Raw genomic sequence first — 21436 nt, forward strand, 5'->3', positions numbered from 1 at the left:
CTGCTCTAGTGTGTTGCTTCCAATCTGAAAGTGTATTCACATGATGCAAGTGTGTATCATTTTGTTGTCAGAGTTTCATTTTGACGAAGGAATGTTAAGTTTTGATTGCTGAGTTTAGGTTTTGACAGTCGAATTTCAATTTGACACAGATGTGAATGGTAAATTTCCCAGTGTTGTGTTTTACTTGTGTGTAGAGTTTTGGCACAATGAGCCAAGTTTTGCTAAATGTGTTCAAGCAATGGGCAAAAACTGTATAAATCCCTGGGAGTGCAATTTTTGAATGAGTACTTCGTGATACCATTCAACCTCTGGCAAAATGACAAGCACATCAGACCCCTTTTCATCACTGGCAATGGGTGAAGAGGTAAATGTTTAAAACAACATTTATGAATGGCGAAAGCTTTGTAACTGTAAATGCGTTTTGTCCTCACGGGCTCATGTAGATGAAAACATCGCATCTAATACGACGTCACTTAGAGACTTCTACCAGCTTCTGTGTATTTTAGACCCAATTTTTATGGTTATTTGTTTTGAAGCAGCCAGTATTTTTCAACAACTGGGCATAATTTCATTCATTTTCAAGAACATTTTGATGGATATTTTCCAGATATTAATGGTAAAAACTACACACTGTCTCAAGATATTTCAGTATATTTTAATGAAACTAATGACAGAGATAAGTTTGAAAATGGCTCACCCCGATTTCCAGTCGCCCTGAAGGAAACATGGAGAGTGCAGGCTTGGCTGAGGTAGTATATTCGTGTCTCTGTGCTTAATCCCACCGCCTGTAAACAAGAATAAGTTTGTATGAACCCAAAAATCTCTGCATCAACATGTTCGTAACTTTGGCTTTTTATTGAAGTAATTAAATGGAAAAACATACGTCAGTGCAGATAGCAGCTTGTGTGATATTCACACAATCACCCAGTGTCATACGTTCATCTTCGATTGTCTTGCATGGAAAATCACATTCTTTCACATTGCCTTCAACTCGAGCAAAAGTCTGTAAGAACAGAAGAAAAACACAAATTAACATGACAGCTCGTTATAACAGCCTCATCATTGGTCTTAAACACATTCAAATTAACTCTGGATTAATTTGTTCCAACATTAAGCAGTTTGTATGAATTCCACAAATGAAGAGTGAATCCATTCAGTTGTTTAAACTCTACACTTCATGCTGCAACGAAACAGGAAGATAAAATCATCCACTGAGCTTTACCTGGCCCTTCGCGCTCCAAATGTTTTCACAGGATCTATTGAACCTTAACGTCCGGTTGCAGCAGGAGTAATGTAAGGTGGTCTTGTGTACCTGCGAGTGGCCACACACTGATGCCACAAGAACTACAGAGAAATTAAGAAAAGAAGAAAAAATGCATCAGCATCAATATGCTTATCTTTGAATGTCTGTTGATTTGTAACTTTATGCCCTTGGACAGGAGAGATTGGGAACACAAATTTGTAATTTTCTCTGTCTTTCTCTCTAATCTGACTGAGAATATACAACATCTGCAATATACCATATTATTATATGAAAGTAGTCTGTTAATGAAAGTTTACTAATGAAACAGAACACTAGAAACAAAGTTTTATTTCTTTGTTCCTGCTGAATACTTTGTTTTTATGTTTTCTGACTGTAATTTTAAAGTGAATAGTTGTTTGCATTGTTACTTTTTGTTTGTTAACTGGAGACATGCGTCTGACCCAGCTGAACTGTAAATACATAAAACAATCAATTTAAAAAGTTGCTTTTACTCCAGAGATAAAATATCTCTATTATTATTATTATTATTATTAATAATAATAATAATAATAATAATAATAATATGTGCTAGCTTAGTTGTTGATTTCTTTGTTTGTTTTGTTCACCTGATTTAAATATTAAGATCAATAGTTAAAGTCTCAGTTCGTGTGTGTGTGTGTGTGTGTGTGTGTGTGTGTGCGTGCGCGCGTGCGTGCGTGCGTGTGTGTGGTATTTCCCATAGACATATAAACATGGTATTTCCACCCAGGTGCTGAATAAATGACGTGACTCTGGGGACGGGGGCTTTCCTAACCAGTTAAAAAAGACAGTTGGAAAGTTCGGGGGAATCCCTGAAGAGCTTTCACTTCATCTCAGTTCATAAGTGGGAAAACAAACAACCAATTTCCTACTTATATATATGTTTAATCCGTTAAAATGAATTGATTTCACGTGGATTCGCCTACTTATTTGATCGATTGATTTTTTTCATTCAACATTCGTGCGTTAATAAAACATGCCACATGCAACAAGAACGGCGAAAAGGTTTACAAGTATTAAAAAACTTGAACTTTTATCATTGTTTACTCACTTATGATTCCAAGGACAATTGAAGGCTTCCTGATGCTGCATCAGTGGATCAGTACACCGAAAATGCTAGATAAGATAGATGTGTAGTACGTCGTCGAAGCCACGCCCATCTCGTCATGTGACGTTCTTCTAGAGTGAAAGTGAAAGCCATCGACATAAATAAGCCCTAACAAAGCTACTATGTAACCAGTCGTGGTGATCTGTGTCTGCGCTCATTTCAGCTTTACCGAACCAACATGACTACTTATCCACTGGGTCTGTCTTTGCTGCTGTCTCTAGGTAAGAAAACTTTATTAAATCTGTTTTTCATTTCAATCATCAAAAGTTTTTTCTTATCGGTTTCATTGCACATGATGCCCTGTTTCTATCCTGAGAAGTTAACCTGATGGGTTTCATTATTATTATTATTTTCCCAGGTTTGTGCCTGGCGTTGGGCAGAACCATCAGAGAGAACCACGTGGAGGTCACCTGCCCCTCAGGTCAGAACTGCACCCTGCGCTGCACCGCTGAGCCCAAAGATGGGGTCCAGTACACCGCAGTCAGGTGGTACAAGGTAGGAACCGCGCTTTTTAAAAAAAATGAAAGCTCAAGGAGGACATTTTAAACTGCATGACCGTTAATGCTGCTGATGGATCCTGTTTTCACTTTCTGTTTTGGAGAACTGTTACACTAAACTGCTTACTGCAGCAGTCCTGAAGCTATAAAAATCTTCACTTCATTCACGTTCCTATTTGTTTCCGAAGTCTGTCTGTGATAGAAGATCATATAATTCAATGGAGAAATAGAAGTTGACTGTGATGGGACAATATCTGATAAGTGTGAGAAAATTAGCTATGTATGTAAATGTGTGGAACATTTCATGAGTTAGATAATATTGATCCAGATATCCACCTTTATCACAATGTTTATATGGCATGTGATTATTATAGTGGGGAAGAGTTAGATCCCAAGATAAAAGGTTTCTCGTTAATTCACTTTAACAGTAGGAGTCTTTACAGTAATTTTTTCTAAATCAAAGAGTATCTTGATCAATTTCAAAATAAGTTTGCTGTGGTGGCAATTTCAGAAACATGGTTGAATGATGACAGAGGACTGCAGGATGGACTAGAGGGTTATGAAATGTTTTGGCAAAATAGGAATAGAAGAGGAGGAGGTGTCGCTACATTTGTTATATCGTGTCTTAAATGTAAAATTGTTAACAATATGACTGCTGTGGTGGATAACTTGACGGAATGTTTAACTGTCAAAATTCAAGTTGAAAGATCTAAAAACATATTAATTAGCTGTATTTATCGTACACCTGCATCGTGCATAGATCAGTTTATGAGAGGAATTTCTGTAATACTGGGAAAACACAAAGAAAAGATTACTTTATTTTGTGGTGATTTTAATATTGATCTATTGAAGGCAAATGATCACAATAAGACTTCTAAATTTACTGATACAATGTTTAGTTTTGGGTTCTATCCGTTGGTTCTAAAGCCCAGCAGAATAAAGATGGGTAGTGCCACTTTGATTGACAACATTTTTTAAATAAGATGGTAAAATACACAGTGGACTGTTAGTCACAGATGAAGTGATCACTTGCCTGTCTTTTCAGTGCTTGAAATGAATAATCAATTTAATATTCGAGAGGAAAAGATTGATTACATTGGTAGAATAAAAACACCAGAACACATTGCAGTTTTTAAAAGAGAATTAGAAAATTATGACTGGAAAAAGGTTTATGTGGAAGACACTAATGATGCATATAATACATTTCTAGACATATTTTTGTCAATCTATGACAGCCATTGTCCACTAAAAAAGTTTTCTGAAAATCTCAAAAAGAAAAAACCATGGTTGACAAAAGGTCTGGAAAGAGCCTGTAAAAGGAAAAATAAGATATATAAGATTTTTTTGACAAATAGAACTAAGGAAAATGAAGACAAATATAAGAAATATAGAAACAGATTAACAACCATTTTGCGATATGAAAAGAAAAGTTATTAAGTAAAGCTGCTTCAAAAATCTAAAAATAATATAAAGGCTACCTGGAGTGTACTTGATAAGATAATAAAAAATCAGAATAATAAATGTTTTCCAACATGTATTGTAAAAGAAGGTAATGTAGCGATTAAGAATATTGAGAGTATAGTAAACAAATTTAATGATTACTTTGTTAATGTAGGTCCCAATTTGGCAAAAGAGATTTCTGTACCAGGAAGACATGATGACACATTTTTAAATTTTACTTCTTATAAATGTAACTCAATGTTTCTTGGAGGAGTCTGTGAGAGTGATGTTATAGATGTGGTGAGCATCTTTAAGCATCTTATGGCCTCAAGACAAATAAAACATACAGGTGCTGGCCAGTAAATTAGAATATCATCAAAAGGTTGAAAATATTTCAGTAATTCCATTCAAAACGTGAAACTTGTACATTATATTCATGCAATGCACACAGACCAATGTATTTCCAATGTTCATTACATTTAAATTTGATATTCATAAGTGACAACTAATGAAAACTCCAAATTTGGTATCTCAGAAAATTAGAATATTCTGAAAAGGCTGAATATAGAAGACACCTGCTGCCACTCTAATCAGCTGATTTACTCAAAACACCTGCAAAGGCCTTTAAAAGGTCCCTCAGTCTTGTTTTGAAGGCACCAAAATCATGGGGAAGACTTCTGACTTAACAGCTGTCCAAAAGACAATCATTGACACCTTGCACAAGGAGGGCAAGACACAAAAGGTGATTGCTAAAGAAGCTGGCTGTTCGCAGAGCTCTGTGTCCAAGCACATTAACAGACAGGCGAAGGGACGGAAAAAATGTGGTAGAAAAAAGTGTACAAGCTCTAGGGATAACCGCACCCTGCAGAGAATTGTGACGACAAACCCATTCAAAAATGTGGGGGAGATCCACAAAGAGTGGACTGCAGCTGGAGTCAGCGCTTCAAGAACCACCACGAGGAGACTCATGAAAGACATGGGATTCAGGTGTCGCATTCCGTGTGTCAAGCCACTCTTGAACATGAAACAGCGCAAGAAGCGTCTCGCCTGGGCCAAGGACAAAAAGGACTGGACTGATGCTGAGTGGTCCAAAGTTATGTTTTCTGATGAAAGCAAGTTCTGCATTTCCTTTGGAAATCAAGGACCCAGAGTCTGGAGGAAGAGCGGAGAAGCACAGAATCCACGTTGCATGAGGTCCAGTGTAAAGTTTCCACCGTCAGTGATGGTGTGGGGTGCCATGTCATCTGCCGGTGTTGGCCCACTCTTTTCCTGAGGTCCAGGGTCAATGCAGCCGTCTACCAGGAAGTTTTAGAGCACTTCATGCTTCCTGCTGCTGACCAACTTTATGGGGATGCAGACTTCACCTTTCAACAGGACTTGGCACCTGCACACAGTGCCAAAACCACCAGCACCTGGTTCAAGGACCATGGTATCCCTGTCCTTGATTGGCCAGCAAACTCGCCTGACCTTAACCCCATAGAAAATCTATGGGGTATTGTGAAGCGGAGGATGCAATACGCTAGACCCAACAATGCAGAGGAGCTGAAGACGACTATCAGAGCAACCTGGGCTCTCATAACACCTGAGCAGTGCCACAGACTGATCGAGTCCATGCCACGCCGCATTACTGCAGTTATTGAGGCAAAAGGAGCCCCGACTAAGTATTGAGTGCTATACATGCACATTCTTTTCATGTTCATTCTTTTCAGTTGGCCAACATTAGAGAAACAAACATTTTTTCATTGGCCTTTAGAATATTCTAATTTTCTGAGATACCAGATTTGATGTTTTCATTGGTTGTCACCTATAAATATCAAAATTAAACGTAATAAACATCGGAAATACATTGGTCTGTGTGCATTGCATGAATATAATGTACAAGTTTCACGTTTTGAATGGAATTACTGAAATATTTTCAACCTTTTGATGATATTCTAATTTACTGGCCAGCACCTGTAAATAAATGTGGGAATTTTTGAGACAAATTGCCTAAACTTAAAAGAGTGTCAGATCCATCAGTCGTCTAACTTGTGTGTGGATGTTTTTGCAGCTCGAACACCCATCATCTCAGGAGAGCGGCTTGCTGACAAGAAATCTCCCCGATGGGCCCACGAGGTGGTACTCTGGTGCTGACACGAACGTGAAGCTGCATGGTGATTCACGTGATATCGTCCTGCCTAATGTGACGTGCAGCGACAGCGGCGTTTTCAAATGTTACCTGGCTGCACCTGTGGGAGAGCAGAACCGGGAGGGGAAGATTGTCCTCAATCTCTCAGGTAAGAGAAAAGGTTCATCTGAGGTGAGACTGGGTTTTACATCACAGATCCAGATCAGTGGCCAAGTTTCCCCAAGTCCCTGTAGTGTGTTGAATTAGATTCACAAACCTTAACCTGTTCTTGTTGTATTCTTTGCCTCAAAAGATTGATTTGTGGAGCCGTCGTGTTCTTTAATTAAAAAAAACATATTCCTAGCCACTATACATATGAAAATTTACACAAAATCCACAATTAGGGAATTTCATTTGGTTAAATCCTTTGGGGATTATGAATTAAAATACAGAATATGGCAGTCTATTCAATTACTGTGCTGTCAATGACGGAAATTACCATAAACTAAAATAATATGGTTTAGTTACCAAATGAAAGTCAAATGAAGAGGCAGCTTCTGACAAAACAAATTACATTAAATAGAAACTTTAAATATATCAGTTTGCATAAATCATTTAAATATTCTGAAGAAATTTGAACTCTGACCAATAACCTGACATTTGCATCAGGCAGTGTGTTTGTGGGGTTTCCCCTTCTTGAGCATAAAGATTTCATCTAAATAGGTTACAACCATGTTGACTCTGCCTGTGAGGCATTTCATTCAGGTTGCATGTCCATTCACGTTTGTTTTTGCTCTTTCTGTTTCCAGATTGTCCCGTTCAACCATTGGATTTACTTACTGATACTGACCTCACAGAAAAGCCTGTCGACTCTCCAGATTACAAGATTACAGACACTTGGCTGCTCATGTCTGCTGCAACAATGCTGATAGCAGCATTTGTCATTTTCCTAATAAGCTATGTAAGTAATAAATATTGAATTTTTTCAAATAACAGTCATTTCCATTCTTCTCTATGTCGCTTTTGTGGCTTAAATTTAAATGCATCTTCCTTTTCTCCACCACAGAACTGCTTGAAGCATACCCTCAGAGAAAAAGGCAAGATTGTGAAAAAGGAAATCTTATTGGACGCTCCTCTCAAACCCCTGGAGACGAAGGACCTAATGCTGATTTATACTTTGGGTCCAAAAACACCCAAAATACAGCACGTCTGTGTGTGAAAATCGTCTCAGGATTAAGACACGATAAAGAATCCCTCATAAGGAGACTCTACGCTGCTCGGTCTGAGAACAGGAAGTGCTCTAGCGCGAAGGGCCGACGAGATAACGCAGGTCCGGCCTGCATGTTGACCTCCTGGCTGTGAAGGTGCCTTGGGAGCAAATGGCAAGAAAGGATTGGGCGATCGCTGTCACCGCAAAACCTGAAGGCAGAAAAGTCCTTTTCTAAAGAGCTACATCAGCAGCTTCTGTTACTAATGGATCTTCCTGTTTACAATGACCACATGTTAAAGTTCTCAGTGCAGTTACACTTGTTCATGACTTCATACATAAATGTATGAATGTATGAATAAATTGCAGCATGTCTGCTTTTTTTGTGAAAAAGCAGACATGCTGCAACAACATTAACAAATCACACTAGTCCCTTGTTTCTGCGCTTTCTGCCGCTGCTGCATCTTTTTACTTTAAGATGTTCCAATGGTTTAATGCCTTTTTTGTAAGTTGAGTTAATTATTGCTAAAAGCTGCTGACTGAGCCATCACATGAGGCTATTGAATAATTGAAAACCAGGAATTTTCTTTTCTTTTTTATCTCAAAGTTTTGTATGCTTTCATTTTATTTATTAAATAATTAACTGAATCGAAACACTTATTTTTAGAAGTGTTGTTTGTTTTGGCTTTAGCTTATTTGTGAAACCTAGTTTACACTAAAACAAATTTACAAAAAAGTGCAAATTTAGTTTAATCTTAATGTTGCTGACACTAATGTCAACAATGGTTCGGTTTTAGGGATGGATTCTATTACTGTTTGGCTCTTACAAATGATAACCTGGTGCGTCCTGTGTGGGTGGAAACGTGAACCAGCATGCTCTATGAAACCAGGAAGTGAAAAAGAATTAAGCTAACTCGTTATTCCTATTTAACGAAAGTTGTGGGTGCTGCAAATTTCTCCTTGGGGCATTTCATGTCTTCACCTTTTTTAAAAATAAATATCAGCTTTCATATCACATGTCCCAGTGAGGAACCAAAACCATGTTTTACATCCTGATTTATAAAGTAGATGAAGCTTCAAAACTTCAGAGATTAAGCAGACTTGAGGCAATAAAAAAAGAGGAAAAATTAGATGTTTAGGTGAAGCATAAAAAAGAAAGTCTGTTTGCAAAAACAAGAAGTCTGGTAAAACGTCAAAGTTCTGTTAGAGAAAGCTGTTTGTACATGTATTCTGAAAACTGAAATATGTTTTTTGAACCGCGAGTCACCCCCTACCAGAGTCTTACTCCACTCCCACTTTTTGTTTGAAAAAGGCAACAAATGTTGTTGCCTCGCAGACCGAGAGCACGGAGTCGCTAACAAATACACACACACAGCCTCATAACAACATTGTGACATCACAATGTACCAGCTAACGTCATAGTGTACCTCACCAATAGTGATTGAAGATTTAAATTCAAATGCAGTGCAGAGTTTTTACCTGAAGATGGTACAACGCTGACAGTTTTAGGCACACTATTTAAATTTGAACTAAGATGCACCAAAGCGCCAAATTATTGACTACACATGTCTAAAGCACGAGATACTCATTTGTATAGTTTATCAGCAAAAAATAGTTGATTTGGGGGTGAATTTGCTCTTTAATGTTAATATAAGTTATAACAAACCAATTACATGTTTTTTACATGTGTTTTGTGTCTTGTTCATCACTCCTAAAAATAAATATTCACTTTTTGTTTCTAAATTCTGTGAAACACTTTTTAGTGATGCAATAAAAACTGTTAGGCAACAGTAAGATTATGTTTATGTTTCATTCATGTATTCACACACACATTTACACCCTGGTGGTGATGAGCTACATTGAGCCACAGCTGCCCTGGGGCGCACTGACAGAGGCGAGGCTTTCCAAGCACAGTCGCCACCGATCCCCACACAGATGCCACAGATTTTTGGCAATGCACCAGTCTTGTATACACGTTGTAAAGCCATAATTGATTTGTTAAAATCATCTAAAATATCTTTATGTGAACCAAAAAGGGCATTTAATGACAATCATATCCTAGTACTCATTTCCTCCCTTTTTACATTAGCAGGTTTATATATATTTTAATGCAATCCAATATTTTTCAAATAGTCATACAACTTTTCAGAATAGTTGCATTTAGCTTTTTTGGCCTGAGACTTGCACAAAGACAACCGATTTAATGTAAAAATGTGATTGTCAATCATAAACAGCAGACAGTAGAATAAAACAAGGAGTAAATAAACATTAAAGAAAATAATGAAGGGCAAATTAATACAAAATTATGGAAGGCCATATTTTGTTTTTGTATTTAACGTTTATTTAAACTTTCATTAGTTTGATTTAAAGCTTTTTTCTGTAAACTAATCTGCAATGCAACAAGAAATTTGGGGTTAAAAAATCGCATTTCCCTTTTTCACATTTTTGGTAGAAAAAAAAACGTTTGCGCGTGCTTTCTCATTGGTTAAGATTTTAATACTCTCTGGGTCAAAGGTTCAGCAGAATGATCAGCCAATCAAGCTTTAAATAAAAGTGAGCGGGACTAAAAACATCTAACTAAGCAAGGGCCTTTGCAGAGGCATGACGTGCTTTCGGACTGTGGCGGACATGTTGTGGGTCGCCTAGCCTATGCTAGTAAACGTTTCAATGCGTTCTTTCGCTGAAACGAGATAAAGAACACAATGATGACGACCAAATTCACTTTAACTGGATGAACAGTGTGGCAACTACATTCTGGTAGGCTATATTTTCCACAAAAAATACTTGTAAAATATTTTCTTCCCAGACTATTTAAACTACTTTGTGATGACTGCAAGAAAATGTCACAAGTATTATTTTTTACAATGTAGTCTATAAATTACTTATTTTTCACTTGAGGTCTTCATGGCAGGTATGTCTATGTAAATTCATGTTTAGTGGCGAGTCTGCGAGCTAACGTTGTTACGCAGCTGGCGAACTCAAAACTTGACAACCGCGCCCCCTAGTGGATTTGGAATTGTTACGAAAAGCTCAGACGGTTTTGAAATGTTGCTATACGTCTGTATTTTTGCCCAGTTGTCAGTTAGTTAGTCCTGGTGCTAAGGAAAAGTGATGAAGAGAAAAATAACCAGACAAAATATACAAATCACGCGTTTGAATGTTTATCTATGTTAAAGTTTTCGACGTAAGTATTGGACATCGGTTGTCGTGGCCGAGTGGTTAAGGCGATGGACTAGAAATCCATTGGGGTCTCCCCGCGCAGGTTCGAATCCTGCCGACAACGCATTAATTATTTTCAATTCATAAAAATCTTTGGTAAAGCGATCGCGCTGTCGTTAGCTTGACTGTCCAACACAGTTGTCTACTTTTAGCCACAATGTTGATCATCGATATATAATAGCTGTTGATCTAAGGTCATAAAACGTTAAAAAAATGAATGAACTTTTCCTTTTCAAAATAAAATCAACAGTGTTTTGGCCGCGCAAGCCGTTTAGCATTCCTGGCGCTTAAGAATAAATTTTAGATTAAATATAACAACATGCAAAATACTACAATGCAAACACATTTAGATCACCTGTAATAAGTGTATCAAACGTAACCCGAAACAATAACTTTTATTTTGAACTCGGACTTCGCTTCGTTTCCGTTTTGTTACCTAGTAACGGAAACGCTCTTTAGCAGTAATGGAAGCTGCCATGTTTGCTAGTTAGCTCCAAAGCTAGGTGAGGATCCATAATCATCAGTTAAACATGGACTATGATGACCTCGATAAACTTCTGGATGAAGTTGAAAAAAAGTTTGGTCGTGACGTTTCTGTGGCATGTTCAAGTCGCGAGAGTGAAAAATGCAGCAACGACAAAAACGAGCAGAGAAAACACAGGTAAACAAACCAAATGTTAGCTTTCAGCTAAAACGTCATGGTTCCTATCGTTGATTACGTTTAATGAGTAACTTAATACTGCTTGTGTCACTGTCCAAATGAGATCCCATAACCGTGCTCTACAACATAAAAACAACGTGTTTATGGCAAGAAGAAGCTGAAGCTAGTAGAGCATCAGGAGTATCATTCATTTGGAATTAAATTAAGAGTTATTTTTATATTTGCCATTTAATTAAATTAATGCAAGTTTATGCCCAAACTACCTTTCAGACAAACCGAAAGGTCTAGTAAATCAGCATTTTTACTCCTCACAAAGAGTTGCCACAAGAATTTCATCATTTCTCTTTGTGCCAGGAGGCACATAAGGCAAGGACATCATTTTTCCACAGGGATCGATTTCCAGCTGCACTTCTTGTTGAGTTCCATGAACACCATCCTGCTCTGTTTCTCTCTGCTTCAGCCACTTGCAGCCAAGTTGTTTTAGGTCGGCCTCTTTTCCTTCGACCTTCAGGCGCCCAACCTAGTGCCACAGCGCAGTCGCTCGTCTCCTCCTTTCGCAGCACATGGCCGATCCAGTTCCATCTCCTCCTCCTCACCTCATCGCTGATCCTCTCTGTCTGTGCCATCTCTAGCACTGTCTTATTGGAAACATGCTGTTGCCACCGGATCTTAAAGATCCTCCTTAGGCCACAAGAATTTGGGATTAATTTAATAATGATCTTCAGAAATTGCCTCATGTTGATTTAAACCTGCAATATTCAGATTTTGCAACATGTGTTACGTCAGAGTTTGCCGTCAGAGTTCACCTTGATTGCTATTTTCTCATAAATTACTAAAGCAAGGCAAATAAACTATTTTTGTTGTGTTCTGAATCAGTGCCGCCAAACCTGAGCAGCCGATAAGCGTCTCTGAGGATATCGATGCTCTTCTGGAAGAATTACTGGAGGATGACTACAGCAATTCCCCTCAGCCAAAGGTAACCATGTCAAAAGTGTCAAACCAAGCCAACAGAGCTGAAAAACTTTGAATAAACAGACCTAGCCCAGAATCTGTCTGATCTCCTTACAGACAACTTTGTTTTCTATGTCTGTCATATATAGCGAATGAAATGCTACTTTATAGACGAGGCACACAGATGAGCCGCTAGTGTTGAATTAAGTTTCAATTCTGTTTTTCTTTGTGTTTTCTCTCGCCCAACCACCCATTTCAGACGGAACCATTTCCCAAAGGACCAAAAACAGAGAAGCTGCTCTGGTCTCATTCTGGAGGAAGAAAGTGAGTCACCTAGTTTATTCTCACATTCCAAACCAAACTTGCATGTGTATATTAATCAGATTTTAATCAAAAGGACAGAAATGCTCTCAGCCATTATGTCATTTTTATGATGCATTCTGTTTTTGTTGTTCTAGAAACATTTCCAGACATTTTTTTAAGAAAGTTTGTGTTGGTTTGATTTCAAATGATATAGCCTGCATTTCTTCTTTCAAAGATGTTATTATACCAAGCAAAGAAGTGTACCGGTACTTCTCTTTATCTGAATATGTAAAATTCAAACCATCATCAACTAATCAAACAAATATTCTTGGTACAGTGTGATTTTCGATGTTCAACCACTTTTTTCTAAAGCCGGGAGACGATCTGTACTGTCTGTTCTACATCCAGGTGCTGTCCTGTTTTCATTGGCGGGAGCTCAGTCACAAATGGCGTCGGAACAGCCACATCCAAGAGGTGCGGAAAAAAAAATTCAGGCTGCTTACATTATGGCTCTTCTGAATTTATCAAGTGTTCACAGTTTATATCTCTTCTTTCCATTTTGATGATCAGAATGTTCACTTTTGAAGAATCCTGAGCTGTAAGCAACTGTATGGGATGCTAGGATGTCGATGGCTAGGACTGACTAGCAGCAGTGTGTGTCTACAGGTCATGTGACCAGCTGAGATGCACATCTTGTGACTTCCAGGTGCTGATGTTTGATGATTCTGAATGGGACGTATCCTGTGATTACCTGTTCCTCAGGTGAGCCTGTATGGTCTTTCAAATGTAACTGATGACAAACACCAAAATACGAGCATTAAGGAGGCAGAACAACCTTGAAAGTTCAGTTTAGTTTTAATTAACAAAATTCTCTTAGTTTTTTTTATAAGCTTAGCTTAAATTTTAAACACTTCTTGATATCAAACCACCTCCCAAAATAACCCTACAGCTCCTTTTGTTGTGTTAGCCAGCTTTTATTATTTCAGCCATAAATCAGTTTTTCTGTTTTTGTGTCCTTGTAGAGATACAATTTGCAGAAATTTGCAAATAAAAAAGCTGTTTGTATTCAAAGCTGCTTTTAGTATGAAACTTGGTATAATTTAATGGTTGTACTGTACATCAGATATGTTAGTTCAATGCACCGTGACTCAAACAGGTGCTGTTTTGATTATTTTTCTCTTTGGCCAACAGGTGGCAGTGTTTAACCTTAGAGCTGTCTTATCTCCTCTCAACAGCTTTTCAGAAAGAAAAGATGTTTAGTGTTTCATTTTTAAGAGAACATGTTTGTAAACATGTGAGGAGTTCACTTAGCAACCAGCATTTATGTCGTACCACAGGAGCCGTTACTTCTACTTCCCAGTGAGAACAAGTCATCATCTACAGAGTAACTGTTGTTTCAGATCATAACACAATTGTTTTCAATTTAAAACTGAAGCAGGTTGATTTACCTCCTTGTGAAACTTAAATGATGACAAAATAATTAGAAAAATGTCTTTGTTACTTTTTTAATATTTGAACACGCTTTTTGTGTTTGTCCTCCCTGAATCAGAAACATGTAACTTATTGTGAAGAAAGAAGATCTGATTGATTCAGAATAAAAGTTAAACAAAAAATAGTTTTGTGTGTAATCAGCTGTTAAAATAGTCTCACTCTTTTTACATTAAAAGGGATACTTTGCAATTTTTTCATATTTTTTAAGTCATTTTCTTAGGCCAGTATGTGCTAAAATGACCCTTTACAGTAGCGGTACTCAATAGGCGGCCCGCATGCCCCCTCTTTGTGCTTTTTGCTGAGCACGCCCCCTGCCCCTCAGAGCTCCGTGCAATAGGAAACTGAGCACCGACCAGAACTAACCAGTAGCGTTAAAGTACCGCTTACCTGCTTCAAATTTAAGGAAGTACCTTGGCTGATGCAGTTGATAAGCTTTTCACGGACAAGCACGTTTTTAAAATATAAATAAATGAAAACACAACATGAAATGAGAATAATAGTTGTAAAACAACATGTTTAACTCTGTTTGTCATCTACAGAAGCACATTTATAAATAAAAACCGCAAAGTTGCTATCTTAACCCTCCCACTGTTTTCACGGGTGACCCCGCAAAGAAAGTTGACCATTCTTTGCAGGGTCACCCATGAAGACAAGGGGGGGGGGGGGGTTATAAAAGCGGACCCAGAGATTATTTTTATGATATGCTTGTCAGCCACTAGATGGTGCCATCGGAGACCAAAAATTAAACCTTTTTTTTCTGTGTAACAACTAAAAATCCAGACTAGAAATGATGTAGAAGTTGCTTCTGATTTACATTTCCTCATGGTTTTAGACTTTTTATTCAGCGAGCATAGTTTGATCCATTCATTCATTAATGTTCATTGCTGGCCTCCATATTTTACTCAATTATGATAATGTGAGAAATGAGTTGCCTGTAATTTGATTACATGTGGTGCAGGAATTGAGCAGAACGTGACCGCATTAAGGTGTCATGATGACCGACTCTTTGAGTTCCACTGACGCTGATAACGAGGTGTTTTGTGCTTGCACGCTGCAGCAAAAGCCATCAGTTCACTAGAGTTATTAAAATCAGAGCCGCAGTTTCTGCCAAGGATCAGAGCAGGGAGACCGTTCATCCACACAGATCACAAGATTTAAAGTCCTCGCTGTTTTTAATGCGCTATTTTATTTATTGATATCCAATCACATAACCATGATCTGTAAAAACCAGCTGGTGGTGACGTTTCCAGATGGCTCACTTATGGATTTGGTTAAAAGCAGCAACAAAGTGAAACAAACGGTGAGACTGTGAACAGCTTTTTCATTGGTTGTTGGTTTTCTGGAGTCTGCCTCCAGCTCTTTGTCAGGAGCATCAACGAGCAGCGAGGAGGTGAGTGTTGCCATGCCAACCCGCCACAAGGCCAAATGCAGGTAAATTCATGAAGTGGTGGGTTAATTGGCACAACCTCCATCCAGATTTCAGTTAGAATAAAATATGCTGATGATCCTAAAACATACAGATTTTTCTTTTAATATTAAAGTTTTTTCTTTCTTCACCCAGCACTTACCTTTTCTTTGAAGAAAACATGGTGCTTATTGCTTAAGTGTGAGCGAAGCTCCATGATGAGCTCCAGAAGTGACAGGAAGAAGCGGCTCCTGTTAGGGACAGACATGATGGATTTGTTCTAACAGTCGGCACAGCGGCTACCTGCTCATCGTCAGTCCTGCTATGTTTAGCCCGTCTGGACTCAAATCATCTGAGTGAATCATCAGATGGCACCAGTTTCTGTTGTTGTTCTCGGTGGATTTGTCATTGAGGAGAACTTGGATTATGTATTGTACGCTACCCACAGAGCTTTAGTCAGTTTCCATCAGTCATTAAAGGAGATGCTTATTGGTGTTTTATGCATACAGCAACTCTGTTTGTTGGTTTTATAAAAATCTAATCATGGTCCTGAGAAAGCTCCTTGGATGAGAAGTGAAAATGACTTCAGTAACAGTTTAGAAATTCTAAACGTCAGATGGTAAAACAAAAAAACCAAATCAGCTTTTTTAGTCAGAATATGGGAGGAAACAGAACGTGAATCTCTGTCGCCTCAGTCTGATATCCTAATGTTGGTAAGACAAGAGGTCACCATGGAGATGAGAGGGTCAAGCCTGTAACTGGACCCAGTCATCCAGTTTCATCCAGTCACAGCAGCATGTGAAGTAACCAGATTACTGAATAGTACTTTAGCTTTCGCGTTAAAGCTGTTACTTCTGTTTGCCCGTGTTCTCAGGCAACACAGCAAGTTTTACATGGTGATTGGATTGCAGCTCATGAACACCTAAATCGTAATCAAATCATTGTCTGACAAAATACCAGTTTGTGCTTTGCTTTGTGAATCTCAATGAAGTCTTTTGAAGGTATGAGGGTATGAACAAAGCTCATTGTTTCCAAGTGTCAATAACAGATAAGTTATTGAAGTTGCTTTGTTCTAGAAATGTGCTCCGAGAACAAAAAAGAAAACATTCGAAGCAGCCAAACAACCGGTCCTTTACTCACAAATTAACTTGAAGCATTCTCACCTAAACCCATGGCATTTTATCACTAAGCAATTCTGTTTTTGTCCAGAAGCTTGCAATTTACTTTTTGTGTGACTTTTAAGTTCAAAGCACTTGCAAACACTCAGGAGCACTCAGGATGATGAGTTTGCCCTTCATGTTGTCATGTCAGTGGTATTATTCAGCTTCAACCCTGCAGCGATGGAGTTCTCACACACACACACACGCACACACACACTCACAGCAACAAGGTGGTTGCAGTGAATATCATCATCACATTTATATTTATTTATTTATGAATACGTTCCCGGTTGGTAGATGCCCAGTGATACTCTAGTGTACACTACATAATAAAATATACATAAAAAACAATGTGGAAACACGACATACAGATAAATAAGATAATTAAAGGTTAAAACTGTTAACTGAATGATATAAAGGAAAAAGAAACTGTTCCTGAGAATAAAACAGCAACCGTTAAATAGGTTTAACCAAGCAGGTAAAAGCAGATCTCACTCCAAAACATGAAAAAGCTAAAGAATAAAAATATCTCAATCGAAGGAGTTTGTCTGACCAATAACGGGGGTTGATTCCACGATTTTGGACCAAGAACCAAACATTTGAAACAGAAGTATTGGACTAAATGTTTGTATCATATAGGCCGAGTGCACACGTAGCCAGGTGTCCCAGAAAATGAAGAGATTTTTTATGGTTTGGCCTGTCACACGAAAGACAAGAAACAGCGCCAAAAACGATTTTTTTCAAACACTTCTACCAAGGTATAGATCAAATTCCATCATTTTGTTCTTTTCCGCACACTGCGTAAAGATTTGTTTACCTTTTTTTACGGACGAGTTTTGGCTAACTCTGTAGCCTTCCTCAGAGCGACGCCGATATCCTTGGTGTCACTTCTGTCTCAGTTTATCTGCGGGCAGCCCATGCCCTCCTCGCTGATGACCAGGTCCCAGAACGGTCCAGAGCAGGGGTGTCAAATATGCGGCCCACGGGCCGGATCCGGCCCGCAAGCGGGTTAAATCCGGCCCGCAAGATGGTTGTGTAAACTTTATCTTCATACTTTACAAAATGTAGAGTGAAAATAAACTTATCTTGTGAGCAAGTTTTCTCTGTAATGAGTGTAAATAAAACAAAGCTGCGCTCAAGGCTCGCACAAGAACTTGAATCACATCCTGAAGTTGGCCGCCACTCAGGATGTGACTTCTGATATTGATGTGCTGGTGAAAGCTAAAAGATGTAAAGTAAAATGAGTCAAATATACTTTAAGTGCTGCATGAAACTGATCTAGCCATGTGATCTGTAAGCTCTTTGAATCAATAAGGAATGTTTTTTCTATTTATTGATTTTTTATATTTTTCAAATTTTCAAGTACACTTCAGGTGTTGTACTTGTACTATTTTGGATACACTGTCCTCAGGCTCCAGCCTTGTTTTATATTGATTGTATTAAAACAAAGAAAACCATCTGAAGTTGTTTTTAATTTACCGGTCCGGCCCACTTGTGACTAGATTTCTCGCAATGTGGCCCTTGAGCTAAAATTAGTTTGACACCCCTGGTCCAGAGTCTACACCCCTTGTTCCCTACGAGGCTGAAGTTAGCTTCCGATTCCAGCTTCCGATTCGAGAAAACGGCTAAAGGGCCAATACAACCAATTTTTCTCTACTCTGACCATCTTCAATCTGCTCTAGCTCAAAAACTACAACAGCCACACTGTTTAAACCTGTTCTAGATTATTCTATAATAATAGCAGATTGCATACAACCTTGTTTGGGATTTGTGAAACCTTTCCCTGATTTGTGAAACTTCAGCAAAGGCAGATTTATGCGTTTTTTCAGCATCTGGTCAATGATGGAAGAGCTGTAGCTCAAAAATTACAACAGCCACACTGTTCAAACCTGTTCTAGATTATTCTACTATAAAAGAAAATCAAATAAAACACAGTGTGAGATTTGTGAAACTTCAGCAAAGCATGATTTATGCGTTTTTTTTCAGCATCTGGCCAACAATTGAACAGCTGTTGTTCAAAAACTACAACAGCCACACTGTTCAAACCTGTTCTAGATTATTCTACAATAATAGCAGATGGCTCCTACACCTATGAATGTGCTTCTCAATGCACAGTTCCTAAATGAGCGAATTTGAATATTCGGTTTTTAGAAAAACCGACTACGTGTGTAAATGGCCTTCGTTTTCAGAAAGCAGCCTTGATTTTAAAAAAAAAGAAGATAAGACTCAAACTCCTTGGATGAACAGTTTGGCCTCACAAAGAAAATAAAACGTTAAGAACAAATCAATTAGTAATCAGACAACTTAATATAGAACCAGAATAAAATCCTCACTAGATTAACCAAAAATACTTGTTAGTGCAGCAAGTTTGTGAAATACTATATTTGCACTGAAAGCTTTAAAACATTTTTGAAATTTCAGAAGATATAAAAAAAACTATTAAATATGAGTGGTGGGAAGCAGTGAAGAGCTCCTATTTCCTGAAGCAAAACACTCAAACAGCTGGAGGAGGAAAGTTTATTAAGGGCTCTTGAGTTTAATGTTTGCTTGTTTTTTTATTTCACCAGTGTACATTTTAATTAAACAAAGATAAAGGCCAGATTGTTTATTCAGAACCGATAATTAGGTTTAGCTGGGTTGTGCTTAATGAAGCTAGAAAATATTATTAAACATTTGTGTGCATTTAGATTTTTAAAGCAAATGAAACTGAATTAGTTGTTGAATATAGTAAAGTTTTAAGTTCATATTAGCATGATGTGTGATGTAATGAAATAATAAACTGATAAATATCACTCCTTTTTTTAAAGATTTTTCACAGTTTGTACCAGATTTCCTTCAGTCGCTTCACCATCTGGTGACGGTTCAGAACCAGAATCAACTTTGTCCTTGAGGACCAACATCCTGGTACAATGGAATTTAACTTCACAGCTCGACAACGAGACACATACACAAACATATAATCAGCGTCTGAGGATGGTCAGAAAAAAATTAGGCTCAACAAATAACCTGCCAATATTTTCGGTCTGTTGTTTTTAGATTAAATGTTACATGGAACGCCTTGGGAGAAAAAAAGCAGCAGAACAAATTAAATTATTTTAATGTGATGTTAAACCAATACAAAGAACAAAAACTGCCTAAAAACTCTGTTGCAGTTTTTATTTCCGCATTTGGTGCCTTAATTACTATTTGTGCCCCAGACAAGCTGGTTCCCAAAGTCCGAGACTCTCTTGGTCAGCTCTCTTAAAAACTCAGCTTAAGTCCTCCTTAACGACTAAAGGCTAGTTTATTCTTCACTGTCTGCATCAATATGGAGACATGCAACGCCATTATCCGTCGTTGCCAGGACTCTCCAACAGGCTCACAAGGACAGATGGAGTAGAGCCCACTTTTCTAAATATTTATTGAAAGCGACCGAGACGGCAAGCCTGTGATTGGTCAGCATGTCGCTTCCTTTGCCCTCAAATAAAAAAGAAAAAGAGAAAACCGCTACGCCCTCTGTTGTCCTGACGGAGAATTGCTTTACAACACTGATGCACCAACAGAGAAGTATGGATGGAAAATGTCTCCCATCAATACGCGTGCGTGTGAGTGCAAATTTGCAGACGGAGAAGTTGAAACTAGGCCTAAATCTGGCCCACGTGCTGTCTTTTTGCTGGCAGGAACCACACACCAGACCGTCAGAAGCTCAGAACCAAGCTGAGGAGGAGGAGAGGTTTCCGGGCATACGCCTGCCAGTGCAGCTGGATCTCCACCTCAGACACGACAGCCCTCGGAGACAAACCTCAGCTCAGATGGGTCTGTGGAAAACACCAGGACTGATGTTGCCTCCTCACCACAGCAAACACACCGCTGGACCAGAGCGTCGATGTTTCCCATTAGATGGTTCATGTCACTGCACATTCATTCATTCATTCATCCTGGACTTTAAATTGTGGAATGTTTTATTATAAGACATCAGTTCTTTATAATTGATTTGAAGATAATCTGAAGCATCTGCTGTGGTCTTTAGAAACACCAAGTTCAACATCTGAAAGCAGTTTCAGTGTAAACGCTGCAGCTAAAACTGGACTTTATCGGGGATTTGTTTTGTTTTTAGATTGGTTTAGGAAGTGTTACCCTGGTAGGTTCGGACTTTGTTTCTTAAAGGTGCTTCATTTGTCGTTCGAGGATCCTTTTTAATCCCAAATGAAAAATTCCTTGTCATGATTTGTAAACTGAATTATGTTTAAAAAGCTATAAAAGTTATAAAACTCTTCAAAAAAGAAGTCAGAGACCTTCAGTGAAATAGTTGGAACCTGAAAAGATGGTTTTGGTTTCAATAACTCGACAGATAACAGAGGAAAGCAAGCATCTTCGGTTAAAACAAACATCTTTATTTTATTTAACATAATCCCTGTGACAGAACTCTACATGAAACTGATGGTAGAAATACTTAATGAAACATTTCACAAGAAAATATTTCTTCTTAATTTTTAATCAGTGAGGTATTCAGATTTTTGTTAGTTTTCCTCAAACTTAAAGATATGGTATTCTCAAAAAACATTTTTAAATGATTATAATTGGTCACTGAGTTTTTCATTCACGTTGAACATGAAGATAGTGTAA

At 38.1% G+C, this 21436-nt stretch overlaps 2 protein-coding genes and 1 non-coding gene across 5 annotated transcripts in view; all 3 read left to right on the forward strand.

Moving 5' to 3' along the window:
* Window positions 1–2462: 2462 nt before the first annotated feature.
* On the forward strand, window positions 2463–7856 carry cd83 (CD83 molecule). The gene is made up of 5 exons (XM_015949962.3): window positions 2463–2611; window positions 2749–2885; window positions 6378–6603; window positions 7244–7395; window positions 7501–7856. Exons 1-5 carry the CDS (start codon window positions 2569–2571, stop codon window positions 7651–7653), a joined length of 711 nt encoding a protein of 236 aa, XP_015805448.3. The 5' UTR covers window positions 2463–2568; the 3' UTR covers window positions 7654–7856.
* Window positions 7857–10060: 2204 nt separating this feature from the next.
* cfap418 (cilia and flagella associated protein 418) overlaps window positions 10061–21436 on the forward strand; it is a 29362-nt gene continuing 17986 nt past the window's right edge. For 2 of the 3 annotated variants that reach the window (XM_054740957.2, XM_015949963.3), the window contains exons 1-5: window positions 11174–11521; window positions 12398–12497; window positions 12732–12796; window positions 13184–13249; window positions 13442–13537. In XM_054740957.2, the coding sequence (XP_054596932.2) occupies window positions 11391–11521; window positions 12398–12497; window positions 12732–12796; window positions 13184–13249; window positions 13442–13537 (458 nt within the window). In that variant the 5' untranslated portion in view covers window positions 11174–11390. Of the gene's footprint in view, window positions 10399–11173; window positions 11522–12397; window positions 12498–12731; window positions 12797–13183; window positions 13250–13441; window positions 13538–21436 lie in introns of those variants that run through there. The other variant, XM_054740959.2, reaches the window with a different exon arrangement.
* On the forward strand, window positions 10843–10924 carry trnas-aga (transfer RNA serine (anticodon AGA)). Its single transcript has one exon. It is a non-coding gene; the product is annotated as a tRNA-Ser (tRNA).

Source organism: Nothobranchius furzeri, chromosome 5 (genome assembly GCF_043380555.1).
Source record: "Nothobranchius furzeri strain GRZ-AD chromosome 5, NfurGRZ-RIMD1, whole genome shotgun sequence".
Classification (NCBI taxonomy): domain Eukaryota; kingdom Metazoa; phylum Chordata; class Actinopteri; order Cyprinodontiformes; family Nothobranchiidae; genus Nothobranchius; species Nothobranchius furzeri.

Coding starts and splice junctions, on each gene's coding strand:
- cd83 (XM_015949962.3), top strand. CDS start 2,569: ATGACTACTTATCCACTGGGTCTGTCTTTGCTGCTGTCTCTAG. Junction 2,612..2,748: donor GTCTTTGCTGCTGTCTCTAG/GTAAGAAAACTT, acceptor TTATTTTCCCAG/GTTTGTGCCTGGCGTTGGGC. Junction 2,886..6,377: donor CCGCAGTCAGGTGGTACAAG/GTAGGAACCGCG, acceptor ATGTTTTTGCAG/CTCGAACACCCATCATCTCA.